This window comes from Formica exsecta, unplaced genomic scaffold, assembly GCF_003651465.1.
Source record: "Formica exsecta isolate Colony F162 unplaced genomic scaffold, ASM365146v1 scaffold60, whole genome shotgun sequence".
NCBI classification, from domain to species: domain Eukaryota; kingdom Metazoa; phylum Arthropoda; class Insecta; order Hymenoptera; family Formicidae; genus Formica; species Formica exsecta.
The window spans coordinates 353,014-366,015 of record NW_021853281.1 but is presented as its reverse complement, the minus strand read 5'-3'; the positions used below and the strand labels follow the sequence as shown (position 1 = coordinate 366,015).

The 13,002-nt window shown below is 36.7% G+C and overlaps 1 protein-coding gene across 28 annotated transcripts in view; it reads right to left on the bottom strand.

The window, feature by feature from the left end:
* Nucleotides 1–13,002, bottom strand: part of LOC115242508 (MAP7 domain-containing protein 2-like) — a 142,951-nt gene that overhangs the window by 6,465 nt on the left and 123,484 nt on the right. For 17 of the 28 annotated variants that reach the window (XM_029818868.1, XM_029818872.1, XM_029818860.1 and 14 more), the window contains 12 exons: nt 12,352–12,411; nt 10,268–10,336; nt 9,166–9,364; nt 8,607–8,953; nt 5,846–6,028; nt 3,800–4,252; nt 2,117–2,296; nt 1,226–1,542; nt 826–1,060; nt 598–719; nt 274–515; nt 59–179 (listed from right to left, as the gene is read on the bottom strand). In XM_029818868.1, the coding sequence (XP_029674728.1) occupies nt 59–179; nt 274–515; nt 598–719; nt 826–1,060; nt 1,226–1,542; nt 2,117–2,296; nt 3,800–4,252; nt 5,846–6,028; nt 8,607–8,953; nt 9,166–9,364; nt 10,268–10,336; nt 12,352–12,411 (2,528 nt within the window). The remainder of the gene's footprint in view (nt 1–58; nt 180–273; nt 516–597; nt 720–825; nt 1,061–1,225; nt 1,543–2,116; nt 2,297–3,799; nt 4,253–5,845; nt 6,029–8,606; nt 8,954–9,165; nt 9,365–10,267; nt 10,337–12,351; nt 12,412–13,002) is intronic. The other 11 variants (XM_029818870.1, XM_029818871.1, XM_029818861.1 and 8 more) reach the window with 7 other exon arrangements.

Below are 13,002 nucleotides of genomic sequence, written 5' to 3'. Positions count from 1 at the left end.
TATATATATATATGTGATAAAATATTAATATAGTAATATAGTCAATATCCAATATTACCTTAGATGTGTTGGATTGATTTCTGCCTCTTGTTCTAAGCATGATCGCCTCCACTCGTTTGCGCCTAGCATTGCGCTCCTCTTCCTCCTTTTTAAGCCTCTCAGCCATCTCAATTCGTTGTCTGTAATTTAAATATATGTAGATATATTATTATATACAATTCTATCATGAATTTTTAAAACAGATAAAAGAGAAAAGAGATTTCTCAAACTAACTTTTCTGCCTCTTCTCTCGCCTTGCGTTCTGCTTCTTCTTTTTCTTGTTTTTGACGAGCTTCCTCTTCTCTTTTTCGTCTGTCTTCCTCCTCACGACGCTTAGCTTCTTCGATTGCCTGTTTTAATCGCTGTTCCTCTGCCTCTCGTGCTTCATTAGCTAAGCGTATAGTCTCTTCCTCTAGACGACGTTGCTCCTCTTCCTCTGCGCGCAATCTTTCAGCTTCCAGACGCGCTTCTTCTTCCTGCAAAAATTATTACTGGTAAGTTAACAGACATATAAAGGCCAAGCCCGTTTAATATTAAATTGATTTATATAGATGATACCTGTCGTTGACGCTCCAATTCCGCCTCTCGTTCTGCTTGTTCTCGAGCTAATCTCCTACGTTCAGCTAAAGCTGCTTTGGCTTCCTCTTCGGTAGTGATTCTGATTTTTGCTATCATCGAAGCTGTAAAGCGAATCATCAATAAAATAGATAACCGCTATTAATAATCATTGTTAAAAGCTTGTGACAAATAATCGTTCGACTTCAATAAAGTTTTGATTAATCATACCTGACATATCAATCTGGTCGTCCATTTCACCCTCGGGCTTAGTTTCAGTCGTCTCCGTTGATTTTTTCTCTTGCTTGTTCTCCTCTTTTTTAGTGATTTTCGGCGGTTCTTCCATAATAACGTCTGACAGATTTTCTTGCATTAAATTAGTTTCGTCTTTGACTTGTTTGCTTGCCGACACAGGCTCCATCGCTACTTTCATGTCGTTAGTCATGGATTCAACAATGTTCGCTTCCTGTTATTAAAAATAAAATTCAAAAGTATACTTTATTATGCTGTAAACAATAATTATTTGTTTGAAAAAAGTTGATCAAAAAATGGGAAAAAAGATATTTATTTCGCTTCGAAGATACAGAATAAAGTTGTTTATTCCAAGGAATCGATATAGAACAAAATTTACCTGCGTCTTCTCGGTGCCCTGATCCTTCTTCTCCTCGTTCTTGTCCTCCAATTTCACATCCTGCGCCTCCTTATCCTCATTCTGTTTTATAATCTCCGCGGTTGTTTCACGGATGAGCGGTGCGTGCTCAACGCCGGGACTCTGCAGAGGTGTCGCCTTCGGAGTTATTCGCGGTGATGACTTGGCGTTCTTGATTAATTTCTCCGTCGGTTTTTTCATCTCTATTGCTTTGGGTGTAGAAGGTTTCTTTGGAGTGCTATGGACCTTTGGCAGTGGTGGCTTTGAATCCTTCGTTAATTTCACGTCGCCCATTAGATCTGCGATAACAGAGCAATTAGGATACTTTCTTTTCTGTGCGAGCACGTTCATAAAATTTTATATACAGTATTTACATGTGCAATTTTAATTGTCGTTATTAGAAATGATATGCACAAGTAGTTGGGGATAGACCAAAAAAAAAGAATTCCATAAAAGAAAATAAAATTGTAAATTTACAAAAATACAAATTATTTAAGAGAGAACAAGAGAGATATATAAAGAAAAAAATTTCATATAAAATCGGAACATATTTTTATATAGTCTCTTTTCGTTGCACCTGATATGTATGACACAGCGTGTGTATATCGAACCCTTTCAGGATATATTTATGTATATATTGTATCTGTGCCTACTCAATATTCGTGTGTAACAATATATATAATTTAGATTAGAGATAAATATATACTTGTTCATCATATATCCCTTTTTTCTCGATTTACTCTAATATCCGTCATAATTTCGAGAATTTAATTTTCATAAGTTGTTTCTCTTTCTTTTTTTTTTTAGGTTTCCGCCCAATCCTCGGCGACCTGAAAGGGTCGGTGGATGGAGAAGTAAAATGAGCATGCTCACTGTGTTTCTCTGTGATCGAGACACCGGTACCGGCAATAGAAGCGGGCCGCGGTCGGCGCGACGCGGCCGTGCGGGTACGCAGATTGACGTTACTGCTGCCCACGCTGCTGGCGCTCTGCTGACTCATGGAGCTGTGCGGTCGGGACGGGCTGTTGGGCGTCACTTCGCCGCTGCGGATACCTATGCGCACCCACCCAAGGTAAGTATATCTGTTGATCTGTTCTTACGTTGATTGAACGCGATCGCGCGATTCTATCTTTCGACAGAAACGTATCGACGCAGCGAATAAATTCCCGTTCTTAAATTTTTTTTCTTCCTTTTTTTACACTCTATATCGAGATCGTATCGTGTTATGTTTGCTTGTGTTGTGATGAACGCAAAGTGCAGCAGGCGAACATCGTAAGGAATCACAAGCACCACCACCGGTGTTCAAATGTTGTCGGTGAGTAAACAAAATAATCAAAACGAAAGAATAAGCCAAAATAAAAATAAGAGAGAAATCGAGTTTTAATTGCGTAAAATAAGAGGGCGAAAGAATTGCATTGAGTGGATCAACTAGGAATAAATTGCACACTAAATACGAATACAATATTAAGTGAATTGCGAGATAAGTTACGTGTAGTACAATAATAGTAATAAAAGAAAACGTGCAGCTTACCAAAACGTTAGCTCATACCTTTACCCTTGGTACCGAAAAGCCGCTGAGAGATCTTCCTTAGTAGGAGCGTTTTGTTAATCAATTTGGAGATAAAAAAAACCAGTTGCATTAAAATCATTTCGAGCTAATAAGGCTTAATTAATCTCTCCTCTTTCGCATTTTATTAGATTTATGTAGATAATTGCTAAACGAAATTATTATTTCTTAATAGAATTAGCTTTTTCTTGATGCAACTGGTTCTTAATGTTAAAAATGGCAAGAAAATATGTTACTAGTAACATATTAATATTAAAAAATATCGAAATTTTCGAAAAAGTCGATGGGTTAGTCATCAGATGTAAAAGCGCATATGTATTTAATTGAAATAATTAATGTTTTATGGCTTGAAATTAGAAGAAAAGAAATAGAGAACGCCTTTTTTTCTATCTTCACGCCTTGATTGAAGTTGGTCGTCCTAATTGATTCACAAAGATTTTTTTTTTTTTTTACTCTCATTCATGCATGTGTGCACCCAACTCAGATCACGTTGAGATTTCCTTCTTAGATACAACGAGTGCATTCATGTATATTGTCTTTTATTAAACTTCACGAGATCACGCTCCCAATTTGAAGACCATAATACCGATCTAGCTTACGAAGCTTATTGTTAAGCAATGAATCCGACTGTATAGAGCGAGAAAATTAGTACAAAGCGAAACGAGTGATTAATTAAGTCTGACAAGTTGTGAGAAAGGCTAATCAGGGAAAATCGACTTTACATATTCTGGCGAGATAAATTTACGAAATTTTAATATACATGTAAAAGAATGCAATCTATCGTCGCTATTACTTAACTACTTCGCCTATATATCTGCAACGTCAAAGATAATACAATTTACGCTTTCTTAAAGTAAGTAAAAAAGGGAATTTATCGGTGGTTTATAATAAAAAATCGTGAAGGATTTGGCTATTTGTACAGAAGCTCGATTTACGGTGGGAAATTAAGTCGAGGGTGTCGAGTTGAGTGCACGGTCACACGCACTTACCTTGCTGGGCATGCTGGTGTTCGCGGGCCTTGCGGCGCAATCTCTCGGCGCGGGTGGTTCTGGGCATTGGTGCCGCGCCCGGCAGCGTGCCCATGCTACGCGAATTATCGGAGCGCTTGAGGCTCTTGGTGCTTCCGGGCGCGGCCAAGTGCGACATGCTGCGGCTCATGCTAGAAGCGCTCTGCAGAGGCTGGCTCTGCTGCCGCTGCTCCGTAAGCGTGCCGAGTTGCTGCTCGGTCGCGCGTTTCCTAGGCTGCGCCAGCTGGTCCAGCCTGGACATGGAGTAAGTCCTACCTGGTGAGCGTGTGAAGGCCTTGGCGCTGAAACTGCGTGCCGTCGACGGCGGGCCGTCGCGCGGGGACGGTATCGTCGGCATGAGGTCGGTGCGTCGCCTATTCACTCGCAGGTAAACCGAGGTCGGAGTGCTGGGTGTGCCGCCATCGCTATCCTCACCTGCAAAGAATCTCGCTTAGGGTTGCCTTGTGTGTATTGCGAAGCGACGTCCGTCGATCCGCGCAGCGATTACACGGCTCGCTCGATGGAGACACACTCGAGTAAAGAGGTTCTCCACGACGCATCAACACTTTGACGTTTTCAGATTTTTATTTTCTCTCTTACTTTCTTTGCATAAATTGTGCTGCTTTGCTTTTCATGCTATGACGTGTAAAAAGATAATGCGAAAGTACATTGAGAGATATTTTGCTCACAACTGTGTTATGTAAGTGTTCGCTCCTTTGTTCGAAATTTATGAAGATGTAGGTAAAAAGTTAGCGCATTCATTTGATGAAAAAGAAAGATTACAAAAAATAAATATAAAAAAAAAAAATGTGTTTCTTGAAAAAATTTATTTAATTAAAAATATTTGCGTCTCTCAATGTAAGTAAATCGCTGCGTTAAAATAATGTAAGATAGAATTAAAGTGTCGAATTGTGTGTATACGTGTGTTTGCGATGTACGTGCTGTATAAATTTTATACGTAGAGGGAAAAATAACACGATATATCTTATACGAATAGTATTGGAAAGCAAAGTAACATTTAAATTCAATCAGATAATTCCTAAAAATACAACAAAACATCAATCCATGCAAGCAATAAACTCTATATTATTCATAACAATTATAATCTATATCACAAATCAACGACATAATTAATCGAGTTAAATTCTCTGTTTGTATTTCGTTATAGTGTGTAATAATATATCCTATCTTTTATCGTTAAACTATAAATATTAATAATTATATTATATATTTAATCCAAAAAAAAGTTCTGCAACTAATTATGAACTAGTAATATGACGGTATACGTACGTATATGAAAATATATAATATAAACGATGAAAAAATGAAATATTAAAAACGACTGACAATCGTTCTATTAGACGCATATATTCGCGGTGATATTTAAAGACCATAGTTTCTAATTGGTACACTCTAATTTCTAAATCTCTTTCTCTACATCATAAATTTATCGCTTTCATCAAGTCGCATTTCAAATCTGTTTAGTAAAATTCATTAATAAGTAAATTGAACTATATATTAAAACAAGACCAGCTAAGATTTTACTTGCAACTAAACATTAATAGTGTTTAGTGATTTATCCGCGTTAAAAACACAATAGATTAGCAGGGATCAGATGAGGATAGGATGAATTAATGATATACATTGTTGCGTGATATTGGCTGCCATATAGTCTCGTACAAATGGCTATGATGGTCTCGAGAAATCGCAAAATCCACCTGACCAATACCATACAACCTACGGAAAGGAAACTGCAAGACAATTAATGAGAGAAAGTGCGCGGGAGTATGTTCTTACGATGTTAAATGAACGTGGCATGCGCTGGTAGAGTATGCAGTGAACTAAAAGAAAAACATAATGATGTAGAAGGAAAGAGAGAGAGAGAGAGAGAGAGAAAGAAAGGAAGAAAGTCTGAGATGAGAGTGTTCTAAACAAAACGAGAGATAAAGGGTCGATAATTTTCATTCGTGAAACGAATAGAGGATCTCTTCCAGCTTTTTTGCAGGCTTCCGAGACATCAGGACTCACCACTGGCAACCCGCTGAATCATGGGACGCCTAGCGTCGCTATCAGACTTATCATCGACGGCAAAGATGTCGGTTGTGGGGGGCAGAGAGAGGCTGGCTCTCTTATGCTTGGCAGGAGTTAAAGGGGGATCGGGGCTAGAATTCCAATTGAACACCTCGTACATGGACGAGGACATTCTCATATCTGCAAACAAACCATTCAACGCAACGCAAATATATTAGGTGTTCCGCGAAAAATCTATAAGATCGGGCGATTGGACGAGAAAAGTAAAATGGGAAAGCATGACTACATTAGCATAAGTTAGGTACAGTTGTAGATCGTACTTTCTTATTTCAAATATATACAACATTCGTTTTACAAAACCACCACCGATAATTACAGATGATAGCAAAGAGAAAATATACAGGGAGAGAGGAAATGTAATTCCCATAGTTAAAGTTTATTATTTAATTTCTTTAAATGTATATTCTATGTTCTTTGTTTTTCTCTAATAATATTCAAGATGTTATTTCTTTGAAACAAAAAATAAAAAAAAATACGTGTTTGCGCATAGGAAAGAATGAATGAAGATGTAGCGTAGTTTTTAGGATAAATGATGATCGAGTAATCTGTGTATAGTGTAAACAAGAAAAAAAAATAAGAACAAAAATGTGTCGCGTTAAAAAGCAAAACTTGCAACTTATATCGCGGAATTCAAAACTCGCTCTCAAGACTCGCTGTGTAACCAATAAGCTGAGAAATACACATATACATAGATTCGATTTTATTTAAAGGGACACTGTCACAAGAATATACACTGTCACGGGATAGGCTATAGAGTATAAACCTGAAAATAAAATTAAACGAATAAAATTCACGCTGAGAAGGTCACGTTACAGGCTCTAACAATGCTGAACAATCGTTCTTTCATGCTTCGTGGTATAAAGTTCACTGCGAATAATCGTGAAGAGAAACTTTGTGTGACAATAATTTTATATGATTTATAACAATTGATTTATAATAACCGTTTTAAAACTATTGCAAACTAGCTATCTCAGAGTCTTACGCTTAAGATTAAATAAATGCGCGCGATTTAATAAATCGGCCAATTTTTTTTTATAGCGAAATAATTTAATTATTAATTTTATGTTAATTTCAGTAATAATAATAATTGTTAATACATTTTATTAGACGTAATCAATTATTTAAATCTCTTTCCACACTACTTTTCATATTATAATAATAAAGTGGCAAAGAAACACAGGCTGGGTTTTTTCACAGCGAGTACGCTATGAAAATTTTGTTTATCACATGTGCATCTTCACCGATGAAGTTTCTCTCTACTTTGTGCAGGATGGTATCGATTGCCACTAAGAAAAATATATTGCTAAAGGTATCGGAAGCGATCGTGCGTAAAGTATGGGTTACGACAAGATGCGAGCCTCTTCCTTGTGCCGTTTATCTGGGTAACTCGATGTCTCTGAGCATTGGAGTACGTGTCGTAGAAATATTCTCGCAACAATGATGCGATGAAATGACATCCCACGTGAATTCGCGACAGAAAGAACGATTGTAAATCCAAACGATAAACATTAATCATCGATACATACATTGAATGCTTGAACAAAAAAGGAGCAAGCAGAAGGGAACGAGCTGTGATTCGCTTACGATTTATTCCTTTGGAATTGTAAAATTTATCCTATTTTACAAATTTACACATTATAATCTTTCCCTTCGATATTTAACTACCTTAGAATTTAATGCGCGCGATGATTATATACTTTGCTTCATTAATCTGTCACACACACATCGTACATAGAGATTTGTATAACAAATAATGCGTGAAAAAGATTAGAGAAAACATCGTAAAACATATTTCATTCAAAAGTGCTTTGACTAATATTAATCAATCGATTTTTCTCTATTAATTTTTCCCGTTTTACGATACACAACATAGTTTACGTGCTTCGGTTCGTATTTATACTCACATTGAAGTACACCAAATCCGCTTCCGAGCCGTTCATCGTGCGTGTTCGCATCAAGGATCGTTGTTGATTCGACTGAATTTACGGCAAACATTAATTTGCATTCCACCGGTGCACGGTGCAATACCAACGTGTGTATTATTCACACTTCGTGTGCGAGAGACGGAAAAGCCTTTAACGCTTTCAGCGCTGCTGCCCGGCTATTTCATATTATATATATATATATATATATATATATATATTCCGCACATATTTTATGAGATATTCCTTATATATACGTTACGTTTCAATTTCTCTGTGATAAATCAAATATAGCGTGCGTCATATTACATTTATGGTCAACTGCAAGCATCTCGATACAAATAGCACGTGTGTAACAAATTTTACTATCTCTTAAAAAAAAAAAAAAAAATGGCAGAAGATTAATTAAAAATCGAAATTAAAATATATTGACATTCGTGATAACAGAAGTCTAGAGAATAAAATTATTACATGAACATTACATTGATTAAAATATAATAGATATCAATCGAAATGTAGAATGCGAAAATAAATCATTCAGAAATACTCCAGATTCTATCAGAATCTGCTGGAGAATTTCTCTCTCGAGAATTGTTCTCGCAAAATAGAACATTCAAGCGGCATGCAGCAAGTCTAACATCACGCGCTGAAAGGGTTAATCGAATTTCCATGTGCGATGTGTACAGTTACATGCTCATCAACGATCTTTCTCGGTTGCTCTTTGGTGTACCTTGGTGAACTCGTTTCGGTATATGGGAAAATATAAATCGACTCACCTTCGCCGGGCTTCCGATCGAGTCCACCGGCGGAAGTGGCCCGTTTTTTGCTGCCGTCAAGCTCCCGCTCGGAGGATCTCCTGGTGAGAGGTTGCGCCGCGGAGAACATCATGACATTAGTGGTGGAAGTAGCCTTGCGGGTTCCCCAAAAAGTGGAGCCGCCGGTGTCAGCGGGTTCCAGCATTCGCGGTGTGGAGCTGCCGAACGCGAAGACGATGTGCGATCTTTCGTTCTTTCTCTTCGCCTCAATACGCGCCTCCCTCTCCTGATTTTTGCGAAGGATCGCTTCCCGTCTCTCTCGTTCCGCCTCGCATATCAACCGTTTTCTCTCCTCCACTTGATTTCGTCTGCGTAAAGAGAAACAAAATAAAACGTCTTTAATTATTCAAAATTTCTTCTGCATGAGACACTAAATTCTACTCTCTTCTCGCGCGATGCAATATGATTTTAAAGGCCAACAAGAATAAACTGTGCTACATTCGATTTTTTGACGAAAGGTTTGAATCGGGTCGAATCCTTCATTAAAGTAATAATGAGCAAAATAATCTCGATTTCGGACCCAACAAACCTGTCGTTGTCACGCGATCTGAGCTCGTCGATGCGTCTTCGTCGTTCCTCCTCGCGTTGCTCGCGGAAGCGTTGCGCGGCAAGGGCCTGCTGCCTGAGCTCCTCCAACTTCCGCTGCCGCTCCTCGTTCTGTCTCTCGCGGACGAGCTTCGCCCTGTCCAACTCCTTCGAGCTTCCCGTCGACTCCCGTCCTGTGAACAGTCACGTCAAAAGAACGTATTCATTATACGTCCGTTTAAACTAGTTACAAACGACTAGTTTGTACCGGTGGCTTCCCACGAACGAGAAAACTCGGTTAGAGATAAATGCATCTTCTTTTAAAGTGTTATGTGACATAATCACATTTTTATTCGATTATATATTTAGAAATTTCAACAAGTTAAACGAATCTAAATAAGTTTACAGAATTATATCTATCGAAAAGATTATCTTAAATCGTGGAAAAACAAATATATATGCGATCGGAAAATTTAAATAATTTTAATTTATTTTACCAGATAAGTTTATGTTGCACACACAATAACGTAGTTATATTAAAAATATTGCGCTATATTAGATGAGATAAAGAGATTAAACAATAAATATAAGTAGATAATCAAATAAAAAAATCTAACACTGATTAAAAAAATAAATTTATCAAAATAAATATTATTTCATAAATAATTAACTATCACAAATAAATTAGATAATACATTATAATAAGACAGGGAAGTAGAGAAATAAAATAATTAGGGAAATGTGCTGACCTCATTTCACTACTCACTAGAAAAGAGAGTTTATACATCAAAATAAAAAAAAGAACTATTTACAAAATGTACAATGCAAAATAAAATAGTTCTGTTTAGAACATTGTAATATTATATATATGTGATGTCTTAAAAATAAAGTACATCTAACACGAATAAAGTTACAGCTTATTACCAGATATAATGTGCAGAATGAGTAATAACTATCGTTATTTGTTAAAACTATAAATGTTATAAATGTGAAAGTGTTAAAAACTGATGACTCGTTAGCGTCATCGAAATAAGAGAAGGAGTCTAGTGAGAAGAAAAGGAAAATGGTCTGTACAATGCCCTTGAAAACGTTGGTACCTTCATTCTCATAAGGACGATCGCCGTCGAGGGAATCCTCATCGTAGAGACTTCGCCGGCGCTTCACATCTGCCGAGAAGAAAGTGAGAGTGCGTGTGCACGTAAGATTCAAGATTAAGATTTGCAGCACGTACTAATGAATAAATGAATGAATGAATGAATGAATGAATGAAATGAATGAATTTAATGACTGAACGAATGGATAAAAGCATGAATATTAACAGGTACCTGTGTGTATGGTATTATGTACATGTATATATATACAGTTAAAGTGAGTAACGTGCGATGTATAGTTGACGGAATTAATGCAAGATTGAGGACAAAGAAGAAATAATGAATATGCTGTGATTTGATGTTAGTGTCAATAGTTATTTAATATCAGAAGGTTCTGTTTTTCAAACTTTTCTGCAACATTCAAATACAACATTTCATTAATAAAATAATTAAAATTAATTAAAAACAAAGTAAAAAAGAAAATAAATGAAATAAATTCATAGATGTCAATTATAATTATTATTTCAATATTAGTATGCAAAATGCATTGTGCTTAAAGCAATGTTTTCTATTTATATCCTAATTTCATTTATAATAGCCTGTGATATTTCTGTTTTATATAAAATGAGAAATCCCATTTTTTTAAGCGGCGATTCTTTCGTGTAACTTTCATCTGCCTTTTCATTTCTTCTAAAAAGATAATCAGACTGCATGAAAAGATTGCAGCGAGCCGTTTGAAGGTTCGCTGCAGTCGCAGACGGCATTTATTTTATAAGTAGGATGGAAAACGGAGTTATCGCTGCCCATGATATATAATGAAATCCTTTCTATTGAATACGATATTAAAAAATTAGCTGCGCAGAAGCTCTTGCAAGGCGGATGAAAACTACGTAATAGTGAAAAAATTGTGCGTCGCATTTAGCTAGACCTTATTATATGGATCAAGAGCTTGTTAGCTCAACACTACGCAGAAAGTTTCATATATTCAGTATTATCTCTGACAGGATCAGAAAAAAAATCTTAACAGGAAAAATGCACAAACAGCGCGCGTTAGAATTTGCAGGAAAATATATTTCATTACGTGAAATAAATCATTAACATTTTTAGAGTTCACAAGAAAGTTTATTTCCACAATAGTGTGGAACATTATCATATTTATTATATTTAAACAGAGTTATACGTATGCGTTAGATATGTGTAACAGTTCAGTAATATATTGCAAGTCTTTAACATCGTTTGTTAGATTCAGAAACGTATCAAAGGATTAGTATTAAAATTGGGACGCGTTAACAATCATGTGTCAAATATCCATTCCATTAAACAATTTCCAAATCACACGACACATTAGCTTTGTTACACGATGTTCTGCAAAATGGATTCGTTTTTCATGTCTTTCGACCGCGATCGAAAAATCAATGAAAATGTTTGAAATCGGCTCTGTTAAACAACCCCATTACAGCAATTTGACAGACCTATACGCAATTGGGAATACAACGAGCAACATTATTCTGTGGTCAGCAGCCAGAAGAACAAATATATCATATGTCACGATCCACATCCACACATTTAACACTCGGACGTGATTATTCGATCTTCGTGCCGTATTTACAGCCAGTCGAATCCGATCCTTGTGCAAATAAAATTCTACATCAGGAGTTGTCACGTTTTCCGTTAAATAAGGGGGTTAATACGGGGACAAATATATTCAGATAGCATTAGTCTTTCTAACGGTAGTATCAACATTTTAATTTCAAATTGCACATATTATCACATAGGAACACACATTAATCTTTTATTAGTATAATATAATATGCATATATATCATATAGATCTTTTTGATAATAAAAAAATAGAATCACGATATATCATCTTTTATTTCATCAGCGGTTTTGAAAGATTAAACGTGTCTTTGCGCATGAATGCGTTATGCAACGAATCGGAATATAATCTCGGTTGATCCTCGATGAACAATCGAATGCGACCGTTCTTTTAACATTGCAAAAAAACTAGAAAGGGAGAGAAAGAAAAAAAAATTCAAACCACATTCACACAAACGTTATCAGAACACGTTGATCAACCCGTGGGCATACCTGACAAAGCGAGGGAATCTTCGTCACCGCCGATCTGCGCGAACCAGTGCATTGTTTGTTCTGCGGAAGATAAATTCAAAAAGATACACATTCCCTGGATTGTCGCGCGGGTAAAGCTCAGCGTTAGTCGCGCGATAAGTATTATCCTTGTGTTGACGAAAGACGCAAACGATTATGTACTTGATAAAGGACGATTTATTCGACCACGATACACTTTACTTACTTAACGATATCATTTCGAATGTGCTGAAGATAATTTAAAATTAAATATCTGATACCTTTTAGAGTTTATTTAATAATAATTAAATTGCGCTACTAATAAATCTATCCGTCTCTCTCTTGGCAACACGATGCAAACTCATTAATAAATTTCTACGTTCGAAATTAAATTTTCGTCGAGTGATGAAGTATCGATCGGCAGCTCATTATCTCACGCATACGCAACCGGTGCCAACGAAGTCGTTCGCTATGCATCCGATATCGTTTCAATCCGATAGGAGCCCCACTCTCTCTTGCATTCGTTGCAATACGGCCGGCTTATTTTCGTCCTTCGTCGACGATCCGTTTTCGACGAGCGTCAACGGGAACGACTGCCGAGCTGCCAATGTGGTTTCCGCTTGCTGATTGCAAATACCAGGTGGATGGGAAAGA